This window comes from Littorina saxatilis, linkage group LG12 (assembly GCF_037325665.1).
Source record: "Littorina saxatilis isolate snail1 linkage group LG12, US_GU_Lsax_2.0, whole genome shotgun sequence".
Classification (NCBI taxonomy): Eukaryota; Metazoa; Mollusca; class Gastropoda; order Littorinimorpha; family Littorinidae; genus Littorina; species Littorina saxatilis.
In genome coordinates, this window is record NC_090256.1 from 74,973,312 (window position 1) to 74,994,450 (window position 21,139).

General features: G+C 40.9%; 1 protein-coding gene and 2 long non-coding RNA genes across 3 annotated transcripts in view; 1 reads left to right on the forward strand and 2 right to left on the reverse strand.

The window, feature by feature from the left end:
- LOC138982765 (uncharacterized) overlaps nt 1-21,139 on the reverse strand; it is a 265,337-nt gene that overhangs the window by 163,674 nt on the left and 80,524 nt on the right. The gene's annotated exons all lie outside the window — the stretch shown is intronic.
- LOC138981549 (fucolectin-like) lies at nt 632-8,864 on the reverse strand. Its single transcript, XM_070354503.1, has 3 exons — nt 8,825-8,864; nt 7,522-7,740; nt 632-942 (listed from the first exon to the last, which is right to left on the reverse strand). The coding sequence occupies exons 1-3, from the start codon at nt 8,862-8,864 to the stop codon at nt 632-634; spliced, it is 570 nt and encodes a 189-aa protein (XP_070210604.1).
- On the forward strand, nt 15,980-17,209 carry LOC138982763 (uncharacterized). Its single transcript, XR_011460966.1, has 2 exons — nt 15,980-16,255; nt 16,615-17,209. It is a non-coding gene; the product is annotated as an uncharacterized lncRNA (long non-coding RNA).

Consider the following 21,139-nt stretch of genomic DNA (forward strand, 5'->3'; position numbering starts at 1 on the left):
GCGAACCCGTGTGATCCAGTTTCCTTTTTTCACAATGTCGTCAGTTTGTGATTTCAATGCGACTCGCTGTAAGCTTATGTGCAATAGCACGTTATTGTGTACCTCTGAATCTAAACGCAACAAACGGCTGCGATTCACACGAACAAGAGCGGTGGAGGTTGAACTGTTCAAACCGTCGTCTGCTACGAGAAAGACGGTTTGCCTGACACGTTTACGGGCTTTTCTTTTTTCAAACTTTCAAAACTTCGAATTGTACTGATCTTGTTTTGATGAAAAAAGAATTCTTTTATGATTTAAGAATATTTGTGTAACAAGCTGTCGATTTATTATCTAGATTTTAAAATTTAGTTCTAGCACTAAAACGAGGCACCTGATTTGCCGATCAGACGGTTCACGAAAATAAATTCTTTGAAAATTGCGCGCTCTTTACGCACCTAGGATGTTCTCAAGCGGTGAGTGTTCAAACGAAAGGGTGTTTGTACTTTGTGTAAAAGCCTGACCGTATCTGTGATGGTTTACGGGAGGCTTACTGTGCCTGTAAGAAATTCATTTATAAATAAAATGTACAGGGACCACCCAAAACGTTGAACGTTGGCATGCATCCAAGGGATCTCCTGATGTAAAAACATGGCTAGGTCTGACGCGGTGAGCGGAGTTCACAAACCGAAAAGGAATGTGTCTGTAGACAAGATGGCAACTCACCGAAAAGTGCCGGCACGCCAAGCACTTCCAATTCACAGAAGTGGAGAGGTTCTGAGGCTGGCGATATCAACAGCGTGACGTAGCGGCCAGCGATTGGCTGAGAGCAATCTAGACGCTCGGTGGCGCCATCTGCAATCTGAGGACCACGATGGAGACAGAGGGCGCTGGTGTCTGGCCAGCTCTGGGAGGGGTCGGTCAGGTGACTGGACACGAGGATGTCAAAGTTGGCCAGACGGAAACCTGCAATGAGAAGACGTTATTTGCATAACAATCTAAATGCTAATTATTGTGTGGAGAAAAGCGACTACAGGAATATTTGTCTTTTCTCCATATGCAATTTTCTTCTTAAAGTTCATAGAGTGAAGAAGAAGAGAAGGCGTAGAGAGCAGAATATATTATCTAAGTTAGTATTGAAACAGTGTGGAATTAAGATTCACACTCTAAAATCATATTTGTTCTTTCCCTTAGTAAATGGTTTGGAAATAGGTATGATCCAGTACTTTCTCTTTGTTCTCTCGCGGTAGAATTTAACTGATTGGCTTTGACACGATGGCGCCGAACTGACTGGATTCAAGTCATGGAGGTCGGAGAGCCAGTCTGTGAACCTTTTTCCCCCTCTCCCAATGTAACCTTTCTGCCTTGACTTTTTAACCCCTAGGTCACTTCTCCTGTCACTAACCCCCTACGCCTTTGTGCGCGAGGGCATTGTTTTGCTACATCCACCTCTCACCTCCCTCCTCCCCAACCCCCTTTTCCTGTTTGACCTGATTCTTTACTTCTATGTTGTTATCTAATAAGACTAAAAAACAACCTGAGAATTATTGCAAGATTTTATATTTTGATGTCTTCTTGAAGAGGAAAGTTAGCTCTTAAACATATCAATGATCTAGGAAAATCTAGTGCTTATTTTATGAGATAAAATTAAATAAAGCATTATTCATCCCACATTTTTATTCATTCTGACACCATCCGACGGCCATAGCAGAAAGCACCGCGAGGTGTCTGTCAACGCCTTATCAGTGGCATCCGGGTCAGACTGCTTGCGCTGGAATGCCGGTCACAGTTGAGCCTGTGGTAATTGATACTAGAACCTGTTATGCTTTTCTTTGTTTAATCGCTTGGTTTGCACGTCTTTTTGAGGGATAAGAGAAACTACCACTCAGTGGATGTCGAAGTTCCAAAGTCATAAACACTTGTGAAATTTTTGTTCATCTTTTGAGGAATAAATTAGACAGGTTTACTTGTATTTAAAAGCCATCTTCCATCTCCCGAAGTATGGTTCCCCGTAATAGTTTGTGTTGGATTTAATCAGAGATGTGTGTGTGTGTGTGTGTGCGTGCGTGTGTGTTTGTGTGTGTGTGTGTGTGTGTGTGTGTGTGTGTGTGTGTGTGTGTGTGTGCAGTGTTTTACAGAGAGAGAGAGAGAGAGAGAGAGAGAGAGAGAGAAAGAGAGAGAGAGAATAAGAGAGAGAATAAGAAAGAGAGAGAGAGAAACACACACACACACACACACACACACACACACACACACACACACACACACACACACACACACACACACAGTGAGTGATTTCCAAACACAATAAGGATTTATAGACCTACCTAACTCTTACACCGTCGAATTTGAAATGCATGCCTCATCAAAAAGAGAATTCAATTTAAAGGAGAAAGAAGAGCATTTAGAAGCTTGGACACCGTCTTTTCTTAATTTTTCACTGTCTATGGACTTTATGGTGATGTAGCATCAACATATATTTACAGAATGATATGGTGTAATACTCACCTGATTCATCCCAATTGAAACTTGTAAAACTAAAATATATATATTGAAAAGAATTGAAGAATATTACCGGATGACACAGGTTGTATTTGCACGAAACTTATTAGCAACACATGTACATGAGTGCTGCCAGGGAGGCACAGAATGAGAAAGTCACCAAAATCGCGGACTGCTTCTTGGAGGGGATATATATCTTTTTGGTGAGTCCCCAGACCTAAAGTGTGTTAAACACACAACAAACACATATAGCCACACCCTTGGTTCCTGACTCCTGTTCCATCACTCACAAGGCCTGTGAGATAGGTATCGTCATTCTGGCGAAAATGTATGACCAGATAATGTCTTATTCAAACGTTCAGACCAAGCTATTGCTGTTGCCACAGAACCCAACAACTCTGTAAAGATTGATTGAGATGGTGTTACTGAGGACCCACAGTTGCATTATTGACGCCTTGTTCTAGGGATGGGGGAGGGAGTCAGTTGAAATTAGACGCTAAAGACCAAAGACCAGCAAACAAGTCCCATCTTGCAGAAGAAATATGAAAAACTACCAAAGCTGACATGCCGTAGAGACAGTCATGTGGTGTTGAAGTCTAAATACAGTCTGGACGGAGAGACTCTTCTGCAGCGGATACCTTGGCCTCGATGTGCAACATTTGCTGCAATCTTACGATATTCCTTCTAGTTTGTTTAACACAGGTTCCAGCACGTAACCGTGGTTTTCGATGGATACAAGCCCGGACCATCTACCAGGGACGTCACCCATAACCGTCGAGTTAAGGAAAGGTGTTCGCCTTTTAAGTTGGAAATGACGATGTAGGTGAAAAAAGGATGTGCTTCTTGCCAACAACGAGAACAGGCAGCGATTCCTTTATCTACTGTCTGTTGCCCTTACGGTAAACTTGTGTAGGACGGCTGACGGAGATCCGCACTGCATGATAGCTGCTCAGGCTCTGGAGAGTTCAAAGACACATGTCACTGTTGTTGTAGGAGAAGGCACAGACTAACTGGATGTCCTCTGGCACCTAGGACAACCATCATGAAATCTTTCTTGAACCAAGCCACATAATAAGTGCCAAGGCATTCAAATGTGATGAATGTCAGGCAGACCAGGAGATTTCTTGGCAGAGCACGCCAAGTATTATCAGCCATCCATACGATCAGTGGCTGCGACACAGCGCCAAGGCCGTTTGGAACGGGCAAGCGACCTTCAGATACCACAAGAACTGAGGAATCTGGCTACCCCGTTCCTACCAGAGCGCAGACCAAGCAACATCACTAAAGCCGGAGAGAAGATACTTGCTGCGTTATATGATCAGACAGTTGCTCACTTGAGGTACAAGATGTTCTGCACGAAAGTTGCAAGGGGGAGTTCCTGTTTATCATTGCACTGTCGTCCTCCACTCCCGGTTGCAGTCAATTACCACAGTCGTCGTGTATATCTCCAAGTGCAAGACTGGACATGAACCTCACGATTGTGACTGAAAGACAGCTGGAAGACCCTGTCCTGCTGATCTTTCCTCACCCAGCCCCTTCCAAGCTGCTGTCAGTCACGGCGAATCTCAAGAGTGACCCAAAGCGCTATAGTTGTAAAAAGCATGGTTTGGATTGCTCTTTTGTTTGTGGTGAATGCCATGGGCTTGAACTTTCTAACGCTTATGACATGTGTACAGACGAGAATGACATAAACGATTTAAAGGGATACAAGGACCAGGATGTGCTTTATGTTTTGTCAGGCTATAAGAAATGTGGCAAAATATTTTGAGTATCTTGAGCAGAAAAAAATCAAGTTCAGAATTATACACACAGCAATCATAATATGTGTGCATTGCATTATTGTTCACAACAGAAACATCAAACAGTGGTCTTATAGAAAATTGCAAGTCTCCAGGTGTACTTGTGTTTTGTGGAGACACGGACAACTTTCATAGATCGTTTCTAACCAACTCCGCTAACTGTTTCACCAACACATTATGTATGACCCGGCCATTCTGCCTGTCCCTTCAATTCTAATTTAAAAAGAAACTAGAAGCTGTACTAATCAAAGCATCCTATAAACAACTTACATCAGGACAAAAAGAACTATGTGTATTCGTATTTGCCTTTGCACACAGTCATGTCGTATTGTGGAAGCTGTGATTTCGATACACCCTTCACACTTACGACTAAACTGTGTACACAGAGTTGTTTACTTTAACTTGGCAGACAAAATATCATTACTACTATCATTTCAACGCGTTCTTGGATACGAACCCGAAAACACTCATAAAAACATGGATTTTGCGGCCCGCAAAGAGCACACAAGGTTAGATGTTTGGGAGGAGACGCCAGTTTGACCTTGACCTGACCTTCTTTTGAAATTATTACTTATATTTACCTATATCATTATTACTATCATGTGAAAGCATTCTCGATGATAAACCCGAAAACATCCTTCAAAAACATGGATTTCGTGGCCTTTCAAAAATCACAAAAGGTTGGATATGTTCGTGACAAAAGGTAAGCTGGACATGACCTACTTTTGAAACGCTACCTTGCATTTTCTTATATCATTATTACCTATTATTCTATCAAAGCATTCTACAAAATAAATCCGAAAACATACTCGAAAAACATGGATTACTTTGCCTACAAAGAGCGAATAAGGCTGGATGTTCGGGAGAAAAGGTAAGCTTGACCTTGACCTGACCTAGTTTTGAAACGGAGACTTATACGTTCCTAGATCTTTTTTATATTATAGCGGTAACATAGAGCTATCAAAACAACTTTAAAAAGCAAATCTTGCAATTATTCTCTGGTTCCTATGGTTATAGTCGTAGGATAGCTGCTCTATTGCTGTGCTTTTGTTAATAATACTTGTTACACACAGACGAACACACATACATACACACACACACACACACACACACACACACACACACACACACACACACACACACACACACACACACACTCTCTCTCTCTCTCTCTCTGTTTTCTTTTCTGTAGCTTTTCTATTATTCTTTCTTTTACCCATGTATTCAATATAAATATGTATTCTGTATTCATTTGTTTAGTAGAATGTAGATTTTATGCTTATCATCTACATACGAGAAGCCTGTTGAATATACACTGTGTTTGATTGTGGCTAATTTGTAACTGCATACGTTTTTGGTGTCAGTGACATGACTATTTTGCGAGGTAATATTCAGAGGTTTTGCACTTTGTTGACCGTGTTGATAACCAATGAGTGTTTGGTATCAAATGATGCGTCGAAGAATTTCCATTTTATTGATGTATTTCTTTATAACGGTTTTGATGTAGTTTTCTTAGTGCGGGAGTTTTTGTGTATTTTTGAGGGATTTTAACTGTAGCTCGAAACTCCCCCCCCCCCCCCCCCCCTCCCTCCCCATTTTGTTCTGTGGTCCCAGAGCGACGTTTTCATTGGTTCCTTAGCTGTGACGTCAGGGACAGTCATGGAAGGTATATAAGCTGTTAGTCTCTGAGGTTCCGGGTCGCATAACCACTTCATGTCCCAAATAGAAACTTATTCTGGGGACACAAATAGAAACTTACATACAGGTTCCGGGGAGTCTTGGCAACCAACCTGGCTTAAGTGTCTAAATGGTATACCGGACTTCCCACTTAGAGTTACAGCATTGCTTCTGTGCCTGTGGAAAAAGTTGTGGGAGGGTCCCAACCTTAATACCGAACGGTTGTGGGAGGGTCCCAACCTAGTACAAAGTATTTGTTGTCATCTCTAAGTTGTCCTCCGGGGTCTGAGCAACCAACCTTAAGTGTCTAAATGGTATACCGGACTCCGCCCTGTGGACTGAACTAACAGGGTTAAAAACAAACGTTCCGCAGTCCCGTCGCTTTACTCTTTTACTTTATTTTTATTCAGGCCCCGAACCCCTGCCCAAATGTTCAGCCATTTTTAGACATTTTTTTCAGTAGCGTATTTTGCTAAGGGTACCTACGGGTCATGCCCAAATGTTCAGCCATTTTAGGACTTAGAATATTGTTTTCAGTAGCGTATTTTGCGAAGGGTACCTACGGGTCATGCCCAAATTTTCAGCCATTTTAGGACTTAGAATATATTTTTAAGTAGTAGGAAAATTACAGGAATAGAGTGAACCAATGTACAGATATACTTTCTGAAAAGAACCTACGCCTTGTATTGAGTTGTTTTCATGATTTGTTTTGATTCAATGCAATTTTGAACTTCACCTGCCTCTTCTTGAGTTTATATTCTGTGTGTCTGTTTGTCTTGTGTGATTGTCATCCTGACAAATGACCTTCAAACAAGTATAACATCTAAGACACAGACACAGACAGTTAGAGTTAATGTGAAGCTCATCTCACTTTCGGGGTACAATTGTATGCAACCCTTAACTCCTTGCAGTTCTTTCCTTTGAATTTTGTTCGTATAGGCTACGTACGTTGGATTTACAGGCGGTTTTCGTTCACTTAGGCCCAGAGATATCAAAACATCTTTTTGACAAGAGATCATATGCAATGAGCTCCGCGGAACACAGTCCAACACCAAATAACCTCATTGCCTTGCTATTTTGGATTAAGGAAGGCTTTAAATACGTCAAGCAGTGAATGTTGTCTTTGACGCCATCTTATTCCATGACGTGCGCTGAGTTCTTCACTTGCTGTCATTTTCTTACCATTATGAGTTCGGACGAGTTTTTGAAAGCTGAAAAAGCACTTGACAGCTTGAACTAAGATATATGGGAGCAATTGGGAACAATCAGCAACAATGACGATGTTTCTGGGGCACATAAAGATGACCCCCCCCCCCCCCCCCCAACAGACGAACTCCGAAAATAACTCGGGTGTGTATGAGTTGTGAAAGAGTGAGTGCCCTTGTTTTTAGTGAGACAAACAATCCACCGGCCAATCACTAGCGAGGGCGTTACGGGAACACTCTGACAAGGAGCACGTATGGATTATTTGTCTGCCAAAAAACAAGGGTATTCACTCTTTCACAACCCGAACAAAGCTGACAGAGTTATTCCGAACATCGTCTATTTCCTTTTCCGCGATACTGACCACAGCAGTCCCCGCGGTTGGTGATGACCACAGCGTGAACTTCAAACAGTCCTTCTAGGTCCACGCGCCACCAGCGGTAATGGTTCGAATCTGTGTCAGCCGTATGGGTGCAGTAGTTGATGTCAGTTGCTTTGTTGCCGTCCACAGCACGCTGTGGGCCGCTTTCTTCGCGGGACGTGCTCTGTGTCGCTGGCTTGTTTAGTGCTACGTTGCTCAAAGCTGCAACACCAACAACAACAACTAATAACAATTCGAGTAAAGCGAAATTAATATATACATTTAGTCAATCTTTCAAACTGAAACTAAAAGATCAACACTAAAAGAACAGCCAACACCGAGACTACAGTCACGTAGTAAGGCTTTGCTAGCCTAAACCCGAAGACTGAGACGGGTCCAGCTCCACTCCGCAAAGTAGGGGAACGTAGTGCCAAATTAACCTTTGTCTTTAATTGTGAGTACATTTTCAGAGTAAACATGGCATAAATATATACTTTTGGATTGAGGGAAATATTAAAGAATAAGATGAAATCATTTTGGATCGATTGATCGATTTGTATGGCACGCTTGATTAAGGACAAAACTAAATGTATCGATTGGAGATTGGATTTCCCTTCTTTGAGCCATGTGACGTCAGAGGCCGACAATATACGTTATTATCCGAGACCGCGCTAGCGGTCGAGGTGAACAATGACTGTCAAGATCTGTGTAAAATGTCATATTTTGGTCAAACACGCAAATAACATTTATGTATCGATCGAATTCCTTTCAGGTACTTATGACTTTGTTGTTGTTTTGACGATTGAACGAGCACACATACACATGCATGCAATCCACATGTATGCAATCAAACACATAAGCTTCATATTTGGGCGTTTCAGGTTGACCGAAACTTCAAAGGAACTACAAAACACACGTCATGTACTCACTTTGTTGTTGTTTTTGTATCGATTGGAGATTGGATTTCCCTTCTTTGAGTCATGTGACGATAATCAAATATTCTAATGTTAATTGAAGGAGTTGAATAAACTTTTGAAGTTGCACTATTTTTGTGGCGCATTGAAGTGTATGTGTTTGGTGTAAACAGGTGTTTTTGGTGTGTGTGCTTGATTGCATGTGTGTGTGCTCGTTCAATCGTCAAAACAACAACAAAGTCAGTACCTGAAAGGAATTCGATCGATACATAAATGTTATTTGCGTGTTTGACCAAAATATGACATTTTACACAGATCTCGACAGTCATTGTTCACCTCGACCGCTAGCGCGGTCTCGGATAATAACGTATATTGTCGGCCTCTGACGTCACATGGCTCAAAGAAGGGAAATCCAATCTCCAATCGATACATTTAGTTTTGTCCCTAATCAAGCGTGCCATACAAATCGATCAATCGATCCAAAATGATTTCATCTTATTCTTTAATATTTCCCTCAATCCAAAAGTATATATTTATGCCATGTTTACTCTGAAAATGTACTCACAATTAAAGACAAAGGTTAATTTGGCACTACGTTCCCCTACTTTGCGGAGTGGAGCTGGACCCGTCTCAGTCTTCGGGTTTAGGCTAGCAAAGCCTTACTACGTGACTGTAGTCTCGGTGTTGGCTGTTCTTTTAGTGTTGATCTTTTAGTTTCAGGCTGAAAGATTGACTAAATGTATATATTAATTTCGCTTTACTCGAATTGTTATTAGGACTATCTCGATCTGTGTAAAATGTCATATTTTGGTCAACAACGCAAATAACGTATAATATTCAGTATAATGTCGCCCTATCGGACTTAAAGGGGACGTAAGGATACACAAGAGACAAATAACTATGACGGTTGATCACTCAGCTCCGAATATGCTTCTCCAAAGAATGCAAAAGGAAGCAGAATGACTGGGTTTTTGTTGCGCGTCCCAGTGGTGAGATACCCTTAAAGGCACAGTAAGCCTCCCGTAAACCATCACAGAGCTCCCCGAGCGTCTAAATACAGTACAAGCATACTTCCATTTGAACGCTCACCGAACGGGAACATCCTGGCTGCTTTCTGTCGAGCGTGAGACATTTTCGAAGAATTTATTTTCGTAGACTTGTTCCGTTAACAACAACGGCGCCTCGTTTTTGCGCTAGACCTAACTTTTAAAATCTAAATAATAAATTGACAGCTTGTTACACAAACATTCTTTAATCATAAAAGAATTCGTTTTTCATCAAGACAAGATCAGAACAATTCGAAGTTGTGAAAGTTTAAAAAAAGAAAAGCCCGGAAGCAGGGTCACGCAAGGGTCGTAGCAGACGACGGCCGGTTTATCAGTGCAAATCGCCGTTCCTCTCAACAGTCAAAAGCTATCGCTAGAGTTCTTGTGAACCACAGCCGTTGTTTCGTGCATAAAAAAAACGTGCTATTGTAGATAAGCTCACGTCGAGTCGCATTCAAATGACTAACTATGACGACTGCATTGTGAAAAGGGAAAACTGGATCACACGGGTTCACGATGGCTCAGGGGTAAGATAAACCACGCAATAATAAATTCTTTGAAAATTGTTCGCTCTTTACGGAGGGCACCTAGGATGTTCTCAATTGGTGAGTGTTTAAATGAAAGGGTGTTTGTACTGTGTGTAAAAGCCTGACCGTATCTGTGATGGTTTACGGGAGGCTTACTCTGCCTTTAAGCCCGCTGTCACGAACTGAAACCTCTGCTGAACAATCCTTCTCGTTGCGGTCAATGCGCATGCGACCCTTTGACCGAACGAACCATGGGTTAGGGTTATGGTTAGGATTAGGGTTAGGGTATGGGTTAGGGTTAGGGTTAGGTTGTTCACGACCTGATTAATCTCCCCATGTTAGCGCATGCGCATTGACCACAATGAGAAGGATTGTTCAGGCAGAGTTTTCAGTTCGTGACAGCGCTACTAACTACAGCCGAACTAAGCCGAACTAGGTTCGGCGAACTTTGCACTACGTCATCAAATCAGGGGATTTTGGGGTTGCAGCTGTAACGTTCAAAGTTCGCCGATTCACTCCTGCAAACCTTGCAGCGCGTCATCTGTAACAGGTTTAGACGAACTAACTTTTCATTGGTTGAATATTTGTCAGTTGGTTCAACTCAAGTGGAACAAGTTAGGGAACATAGATTTATATTGAGGGCTACCATTGATCAAGAGTTGAAATGGCAAACTTATTTGAGTAATATTTGCAAATTAGTATCAAAGAATCTGTACCTCTATCAAAATTAAGGCATTACGCAGATTCTGAAGCACTCAAAATGTTCTATTACGCCCACATTCGCCACTAGTTAGTACACCGAACAAGGCACAGTGTAACATTCGCCGAACGTTCGCCGAACCCAGTTCGCTTGGTTCGGCTGTGGTTAGTAGCGGCGCGGGCTTTACACCAAGTCCTGTTTTCACGGAAGGACAGTGCCTTTAAACTGACAGACGGCATGGTATGATTAGCCACGGGGCATTTCAGCCGAAATTCATTTGGAGCCAAATTTAGTGTCTACGGCCAGTATGCAAGAGTCGAGTTCAGAGACTTTTGTCCGGGATATTCTGCATTGAGGGTATACTGTTTATCTCTAGACGGGCGCAGTGGCCTAGTGGAAAAGACATCGGCCTCCTAATCGGAAGGTCGTGAGTTCAAATCCCGGCCGCGGCCGCCTGGTGGATTAAGGTGGAGATTTTTTCGATCTCCCAGGTCAACTAATGTGCAGATCTCCTAGAGTCTTATCCCTCTTTGTGTGTACACACAAGCACAAGACCAAGTGCGCACGGAAAAGATCCTGTAATCCATGTTAGAGTTCGGTGGGTTACAGAAACACGAAAATACCCAGCATGCTTCCCCCGAAAGCGGCGTATGGCTGCTTAAATGGCGGGGTAAAAACGGTCATACACGTATAAAAGCCGTGGGAGTTTCAGCCCATGAACGAAACAAAGAAACACAAACATCCCGGACTGAAGTTTATAAACTCAAACTCTTGCATACCAGCTTTGATGATTTTGGAGCAATTGGAGAACTTACAAGGAGGGTTTCACAGATTTTACACAGACAAACAGACTGATTACATGCACAAAATAAACAGATACATACACACACACACACACACACACACACACACACACACACACACACACACACACACACACACACACACACGAAACGTGGAATGACTGAACTTGCAAAACATTATTTTTACAGTCATATTGTAACCATGGTTGATGTCACCTTGGGGAATTTTATGACAGTGCACAGGTTTTGTCTGCTAATGTCATTGCTGATTGTGCGAACCGAACAAAAAGACGATGAACAGATCGGGACCCCAACGCAGAAGAGCTTGTCGGCAACAACCGTTATCCTATGCACGGTGATTATATTACACAGCATAGCTAAGCACATGATTTTACCTATGGCACAACACAAATCTCTAGCCTTCCTCTCTGAGATGCGTTTGAAGACAGACTGTTAAAAGAGAATAAATGTATGTACATAATTATGATAAAATATTGATGTATGAATTGAAGAAATGTATAAGAACACAAGAATGTATGAATGACAAAGAACAAATGTTTATTTTTGAATGTTGTATACATGTATGTTTTATTACGGACACAAAAGCTCAGCAATGCAATTTCTCTTTTAGAGATTAATAAAGTTTATTGTATTGTATTGTATTGTATTACGGAGCATTTTCTAAATGACATAGCATAGCATATGTACCTTGGAAGCCTTGACAGTTAAATTCGCCAGATATCTTTTTAAAATGGCTTCCACAAGACATTATCTTTACATATATATTTATCATCATTCCCACCGTATACATTACCTCAGATCTGGCCAGGATTTTACAGAGGATCAGAGTACCCTTCCACGGGGAGTCTAACAACTCGCGTAAGGCGAAAATACAATATTTAGTCAAGTAGCTGTCGAACTCACAGAATGAAACTGAACGCAATGCAACGCAGCATGACCGTATACTCGTAGCATCGTCAGTCCACCGCGCACGGCAAAGGCAGTGAAATTGACAAGAAGAGCGGGGTAGTACTTGCGCTGAGAAGGATAACACGCTTTTCTGTACCTCTCTTCGTTTTAACTTTCTGAGCGTGTTTTTAATCCAAACATATCATATGTATATGTTTCTGGAATCAGGAACCGACAAGGAATAAGATGAAAGTGTTTTTAAATTGATTTGGACAATTTAATTTTGATAATAATTTTTATATATTTAATTTTTAGAGCTTGTTTTTAATCCGAATATAACATATTTATATGTTTTTGGAATCAACAAATGATGGAGATTAAGATAAACGTAAATTTGGATCGTTTTATAATTTTTTTTTTTTTTTACAATTTCAGATTTTTAATGACCAAAGTCATTAATTAATTTTTAAGCCACCACGCTGAAATGCAATACCGAAGTCCGGGCTTCGTCGAACATTACCTGACCAAAATTTCAACCAATTTGGTTGAAAAATGAGGGCGTGACAGTGCCGCCTCAACTTTCACGAAAAGCCGGATATGACGTCATCAAAGACATTTATCCAAAAAAAGAAAAAAACGTTCGGGGATTTCATACCCAGGAACTCTCATGTCAAATTTCATAAAGATCGGTCAAGTAGTTTAGTCTGAATCGCTCTACACACACACACACACACACACACACACACACACACACACACACACATACACACACACACACACACACACACACACACACACGCACATACACCACGACCCTCGTTTCGATTCCCCGGACAACGTTAACATATTTAGTCAAAACTTGACTAAATATAGTTAGTCAAAACTTGACTAAATATAACAAGTCGCGTAAGGCGAAAATACAATATTTAGTCAAGTAGCTGTCGAACTCACAGAATGAAACTGAACGCAATGCCATTTTTCAGCAAGACCGTATACTCGTAGCATCGTCAGTCCAGCGCTCATGGCAAAGGCAGTGAAATTGACAAGAAGAGCGGGGTAGTAGTTGCGCTAAGAAGGATAGCACGCTTTTCTGTACCTCTCTTTGTTTTAACTTTCTGAGCGTGTTTTTAATCCAAACATATCATATCTATATGTTTTTGGAATCAGGAACCGACAAGGAACAAGATGAAAGTGTTTTTAAATTGATTTGGACAAATTAATTTTGATAATAATTTTTATATATTTAATTTTCAGAGCTTGTTTTTAATCCGAATATAACATATTTATATGTTTTTGGAATCAGCAAATGATGGAGAATAAGATAAACGTAAATTTGGATCGTTTTATAAATTTTTATTTTTTTTTACAATTTTCAGATTTTTAATGACCAAAGTCATTAATTAATTTTTAAGCCACCAAGCTGAAATGCAATGCCGAAGTCCGGGCTTCGTCGAAGATTACCTGACCAAAATTTCAACCAATTTAGTTGAAAAATGAGGGCGTGACAGTGCCGCCTCAACTTTCACGAAAAGCCGGATATGACGTCATCAAAGACATTTATCAAAAAAATGAAAAAAACGTTCGGGGATTTCATACCCAGGAACTCTCATGTCAAATTTCATAAAGATCGGTCCAGTAGTTTAGTCTGAATCGCTCTACACACACACACACACACACACACACACAGACACACAGACACACGCACATACACCACAACCCTCGTTTCGATTCCCCCTCGATGTTAAAATATTTAGTCAAAACTTGACTAAATATAACAAGTCGCGTAAGGCGAAAATACAATATTTAGTCAAGTAGCTGTCGAACTCACAGAATGAAACTGAACGCAACGCAACGCAGCAAGAGCGTATACTCGTAGCATCGTCACTCCACCGCCCGTGGCAAAGGCAGTGCCCGTGGAATTGACAAGAAGAGCGGGGTATTTCGTTGCGCTGAGAAGGATAGCACGCTTTTCTGTACCTCTCTTCGTTTTAACTTTCTGAGCGTGTTTTTAATCCAAACATATCATATCTATATATTTTTGGAATCAGGAACCAACAAGGAATAAGATGAAAGTGTTTTTAAATTGATTTCGAGAAAAAAATTTGATAATAATTTTTATATATTTAATTTTCAGAGCTTGTTTTTAATCCGAATATAACATATTTATATGTTTTTGGAATCAGCAAATGATGGAGATTAAGATAAAGGTAAATTTGGATCGTTTTATAATTTTTTATTTTTTTTTACAATTTTCAGATTTTTAATGACCAAAGTCATTAATTAATTTTTAAGCCACCAAGCTGAAATGCAATACCGAACCCCGGGCTTCGTCGAAGATTACTTGACAAAAATTTCAACCAATTTGGTTGAAAAATGAGGGCGTGACAGTGCCGCCTCAACTTTCACGAAAAGCCGGATATGACGTCATCAAAGACATTTATCAAAAAAATGAAAAAAAAGGTTCGGGGATTTCATACCCAGGAACTCTCATGTCAAATTTCATAAAGATCGGTCCAGTAGTTTAGTCTGAATCGCTCTACACACACACACACACACACACACACACACACACACACACACACACACACACACACACACAGACACACAGACACACAGACACACAGACACACGCACATACACCACGACCCTCGTTTCGATTCCCCCTCGATGTTAAAATATTTAGTCAAAACTTGACTAAATATAAAAAGGAAGGAGTCTTAAATTGGGGTGTCTTAACTCATTGTCTCCCAGCTACGGATATATCCGTACCCACTGATATAGTCATTCTACAGTGACAGTCAGTGGTCATTCTACAGTGACAGTCAATGGTCATTCTACAGTGACAGTCAGTGGTCATTCTACAGTGACAGTCAATAGTCATTCTACAGTGACAGTCAATGGTCATTCTACAGTGACAGTCAGTAGTCATTCTACAGTGACAGTCAGTGGTCATTCTACAGTGACAGTCAGTGGTCATTCTACTGTGACAGTCAATAGTCATTCTACAGTGACAGTCAATGGTCATTCTACAGTGACAGTCAGTAGTCATTCTACAGTGACAGTCAGTGGTCATTCTACAGTGACAGTCAGTGGTCATTCTACTGTGACAGTCAGTAGTCATTCTACAGTGACAGTCAATGGTCATTCTACAGTGACAGTCAGTGGTCATTCTACAGTGACAGTCAATAGTCATTCTACAGTGACAGTCAATGGTCATTCTACAGTGACAGTCAATAGTCATTCTACAGTGACAGTCAGTGGTCATTCTACAGTGACAGTCAGTGGTCATTCTACTGTGACAGTCAATGGTCATTCTACAGTGACAGTCAATGGTCATTCTACAGTGACAGTCAATGGTCATTCTACAGTGATAGTCAATGGTCATTCTACAGTGACAGTCAATGGTCATTCTACAGTGACAGTCAGTGGTCATTCTACAGTGACAGTCAGTGGTCATTCTACAGTGACAGTCAATAGTCATTCTACAGTGACAGTCAGTGGTCATTCTACAGTGACAGTCAATGGTCATTCTACAGTGACATTCAGTAGTCATTCTACAGTGTCACAAAGATGTGAGTAGCATATTTGTGAGGTGAAACCACGTCGTGTTTTTAACCTCCCTAAATGTTGTACAGGCGATGGTAGCTGACCGGACTGGCGTTATTCACGTGTTTCTTGTGTTCCACGCTTTAGCTTGATGTGAGTTGTGTTTGAGACATGTAGCTGGTCAGGGGTAACTAACGTCACAGCGTGTGAGATTTCCAACCGGGAAGGTTGTTCAGCGTGTGTCAGGCTTGTTCTGGGAACAAGTACTCTTTCAAGAGACGGGTCTCTTAAGGTAAATGATTTACTATGGTGTATATTATTGACGTTGGAATACATAGCTGGAGCGTAAAGGTTAGTGTGTATAAAGTGCACCCAATCTTAGTGTGAAGCGTTGAGAGAATTCTTGATGTAATTGTTAAACGGTTTTTCATGGGGAATTTCTTGAACATAATTGCTACGCATTTATGTTATGTTTAAGACGGTCATGCTTTGTATGGGGAGTGTTATTCATTGATTAAGTGTTAGTTTGGATATTGAATCTGTACGGAATGTGAACGTGGAATGAACGAGAATGTATGAGTGGTACATGAATGTTTGGAAGAAGAGATGGTTTTAGAGAATGTTGTATTAAGACTTGGTTAAATTCTTTAGGAGTTTCCATGAGGGATTTCCATGGCGTATAAGGGAGGGACCTTACACGAGAGAAGCGCTAGACGACGGTGGAAGCAAGGGACCACCTCGGCGCAGATGACTAGACGAGAGGAGTCTTCATCGATACCGGTCTTAGCTGACGACGGTTGTTTCCGCTACGGGCGGAAAGGTTTCTCGGGGAGAAACCTGGAAGATGTGTGTTGGCATCTTCAGTGAAAGGTGTGTGTCAGCATCTTCAGCGAAAGGTGTGTGGTAGCATCTCTGTGTGTCGGCATCTTCAGCGAAAGGTGTGTGTTAGCATCTCTGTGAGTTGGCACCTGAATTCATTATTCTACGAGGATTCAACGAGACAAGTAAGTGAACTGGCGACATGCAGTGAGCCGTGATACGAACTCGTGAGTGTCTGTTGGTACCTTCTTGTGTGCGTTAATCTATATTTGAGAAAGTATTGTTATAATATGTATTTACATGCCTTGAGTGAAGCTGGAAGATTGTGCGAACTGTGTGTTGAAAAGTTGTTCGTATATATTGATGTATTTAAAGTGAAGACGTATGTTGTTTTGGTTGAGGAAATAATGAGCCTGCATCCTCCCAAGTTCTGTTTTTGAAGTGTTTGGTGTGAAAGGGTAGAGACAGTGCAAAAGGGCAGAACACGCATAATAAATTCACATGCAAACCACTTCGTGACAGTGGTGACCCCGATTTAGCCCTAAATAGGTTTTTGTTTCTAAGGATAGATTTTTGTTGTAGTTGCTTCCCTTCCCTTTCGAAAAAGTGAGAAATTGAGAAATTGAGAAAGAAGTGCCTTAGGGTAGCTAATTATACATACTTTGATACTTTGCGTGTTGTAGTGTTTGTTTATGTGTATGTTATTGGACACCCCCTCTCCAGCTCTAGGGGTCTACGTAGTTGTATAGTTCTTACGTAGAGAGGGCCTTAGTTTCTGTTTGCTTCCTTTTCTGTGTAGTTATTATCTATCTTTCTATCTAAATTCTAGCTCCCTTTCCTATAAGTTTTTTTTTAAAACTATTTTTCTTAGATTCTATCTTGGATTGATTGTTGTGTATGATTGTTGTCGTTGAGGTGCAGGCTTATTTTAAATAAAATAGTATAGGGTGTGCCATTTTTTTGTGTGTGTATAAATTCTGAAATTTTGTATTTTTTTTGTTTGGACTCTGGTTTTTTTTTAGTTGTGTGGCTTAAAAAGTGATTTTGTTTATTATTGTTATTGTTGTTCCTATTTGTAGTTGGATTAGTAATAGGGTGATTATCTCCCCTATACTACTGTTTGATATTTAGTTGTTGGTTTGGGGAAAGTTTTTTTGTTGTTTATTTTTTTTTTTTAATTTTTTTTGTTGGTTAGTAGTAATTTGTAAACATTTGTACTTGGACAAATTTTGGGTAAATTTTGTTTTGTTTGTTATTGTGAACATTTAAATTTTGTTTTGGTTTTGCTCTGGCGATTGATTTTCCTTAAAGGATCTGACGCTGGTTAGTGGTGTGTGGAATTGAATTCTTCATTTAAAGTGTGTTATTTGGGTTTGAGAAACTTTGAAATTTCTAGTTAATTATTTGGTATTTTTTGTTGTTGATGATGTTCTAAAGTTGTTAGTTTAAGTTTGACATTGATTGACAAGTGTTTGAAGCTGCTATTGATTGTTTAATCTGATATTTTCCAAATTAAATTTTTTGTTGTTGACTCTATTAAGTTTATTGTTTATTTTTGAGACTGGTTGTGTAAATAGTTAAGTAGTAAACAATTTGAGGATTGTTTTTAAAAAGGCACAAGATTTCTGTTAGTTTAGTATTTTATGATACTCTTTTGTGTGTGTTTAGTATTGCGAGAAACTGGTGTATGATACAACTTTTTGATACTTAAAACAATTTTGTGAACTTGTGTTACTTGATCCATTGTATTACTTTGAGATTACTTTGATATTTTGATATTGTAAAGATGGCTGAGACTAGTGATACTGGTGGTAACACATATGCTGATTATATGGCATTGGGAGAGAAGCATGGGTTAAAGGCAGAAGCTTTGTTTAAGTTTGCCCAGGATCAGGTGGATAGAGAAGAGAGAAGTCAGGAAAGGGAAGCAAAGAAAGTAGCAGCTGAGGCTGAAGCAAAGAAAGTAGCAGCTGAGGCTGAAGCGAAGAAAGTAGCAGTTGAGGCTGAGACAAAAAGATTAGAAGTTGAGGCCGAAGCAAAGAAAGTTGAGGCTGAGACAAAAAGATTAGAAACTGAGGCTGAGACAAAAAGATTAGAAACTGAGGCTGAGACAAAAAGATTAGAAGTAGAGGCTGAGACAAAAAGGTTACAAATTGAGGCAAATAGGGAATTAGATGCAAAGAGGCTAGAGGCAGATACTGAAGCGAGGAAAATGGATTTGGAGTTTAAGAAAGCAGAAGCGCAGCAAAGTACGGGTGGAAATGCAGGTGGGAGATCAGGACCCAGCATTAGGCCCCAGTACCCAAAACTCCCCATGTTCAAGGAAGATAAAGATGACATTGACAGTTTCTTGTTCAGATTTGAAACGCATGCAAAGGCGAACAAATGGAATGATTCAGAGTGGGCTACGTACTTATCAGCTTATCTGGAGGGTGGAGCGTTGTCTTTGTTTCATTCATTGTTTTCAACGGGTACTTTGTCGTATGAAGACTTGAAGAAAGAGTTATTGAAGAAGTTTCAGTGCACTCGAGAGGGATTTCGGGAGAAATTTCGCAGTACGAAGCCAGAGGCTGATGAAAGTTTTGGCACATACGTAACAAAGATGAAGCATTTGTTCAACCGTTGGTTGAGTTTGTCTGATATTGAAACATCATATGAAGCATTGTTTGATTTTGTGTTGTGTGAGCAGATTCTTAACAGTGTATGCACTGATTTGGCAGTCTTTTTGAGAGAACGGAATTGTAAAAGTTCAGAAGACATGATTGCTAGCGCAGAAACTTACAAATCAGCCCATCCGAATAAATGTTTGGCCAGAAAGGGGCAAATAAATCCTTTGGGGACTGGAAATGTAGCGTTCAATCAGAATCGTGGAGCAGGACAGTCTTACAATCGAGGTCAAGGTGATAGTGGCAGAAGACAAGGTGGTATGGGCAGAAATACCAGATTTCAGGGCAGAGGATGGCAGCAGGGAAGTACTAGAGGTACAAGTACTGAACAGCAGAATCAGGTCATATGTTACAAGTGTGGTCGGTTGGGCCATTACGCTAGAAGCTGTTTGACAAAGGTTGCGAATTCCGCAAAATTGGTAGCAGATTGTCAGGACGCTGGGGTGTTGATAAGCTCGGCAGCTGTCGGGTCGTTGCCATTAGCGGAAGGTCGTGTAAATGGAAAGAAGGTGTCAGTACTGAGAGACACAGGAGCTAATGTAGCTGGGGTAAGGAAGTCGTTGGTCTTACCAAGCCAGTACATAAAGGGAGAGGTCCAAAAAGTGAAGGGTTTTGGTGGACAGATTGATGAGTACCCATTGGCGGAAGTGGTTGTCGATACCCCATATTTTCAGGGAAAGTTGAAATGTTGTGTGCTCACAGACCCAGTCGCTGACCTAGTGATAGGTAATCTTCAGGGTGTGGTTCCCAGAGTAGATTTATTCCTTGGGAATATGCAGGGTGTTGCATTGTCTGCTGAGGTAAGTCACAAGGAAGAAACTGAAGAGTTAGTACTTGAGAAGGTCGCGTGTGCTACGACAAGGGCACAAGCCGAGAAGAAACTGGAAGATCCAGTACCTTTGAAGAATGTCATTACTCCTGATTTGTCAGTTGATGTAGAGGATCTGATAAGGTTGCAGAAGAAAGATGAGACATTGAAAGAGATGTGGAGGTTGGCACGAGAGGATGAGCATACAGTTCCGGGTCAGCCGGGGTCAATATTCATTGAAAAAGAAAGGGTGTTATACCGACGAATGACAAGGAAAGATGGAAAGATCGTTGATCAGATTGTGGTCCCGGTACCTTTGAGAAAAGAAGTTCTAGGTATTGCACACGACGGTTTGTTGGCAGGTCATGGGGGCATCCAGACGACAATAGATAGGATACATTCTAACTTTTTCTGGAAAGGGTTATACAAGGATGTGCGTGATTATTGTCACTCTTGCGATATTTGCCAACGTTCTGTTGCGAAGAGAAGAGTTCCGAACGTACCACTGGACTTTATGCCCAGAATTACAGAACCTTTCAAAAGGGTGGCTATTGATCTGGTGGGACCTCTTAGTCCGCCGTCAGAGGAAGGACACAGATACATCTTGTCGGTTATCGACATTGCCACTAGATATCCCGAGGCAATTCCCTTGAAGAACATAGACACAGTGTCAGTTGCTGAGGCGTTGATAGGAGTGTTCGCAAGGATGGGATTTCCTAGTGAGATTTTGTCGGACAGAGGCAGTCAGTTCACGTCAGACATGATGAAGGAAATCTTGAGGTTGCTAGCCATCAAAGCAGTGCACACATCCCCTTATCATGCCCAATCAAATGGTGTCGTGGAGAGATTTCATGGTACTATTAAGCCTATGATTAAGAAAGTC

What these genes read in the sequence shown, in the direction of transcription:
- LOC138981549 (XM_070354503.1), bottom strand. Translation starts at nt 8,864, where the DNA reads ATGTATCGATTGGAGATTGGATTTCCCTTCTTTGAGCCAT. An exon ending in ATTTCCCTTCTTTGAGCCAT is followed by an intron (nt 7,741 to 8,824) that starts GTGACGTCAGAG and finishes TTGGTGTTGCAG; the next exon opens with CTTTGAGCAACGTAGCACTA. An exon ending in CAACCGCGGGGACTGCTGTG is followed by an intron (nt 943 to 7,521) that starts GTCAGTATCGCG and finishes TTCTCATTGCAG; the next exon opens with GTTTCCGTCTGGCCAACTTT.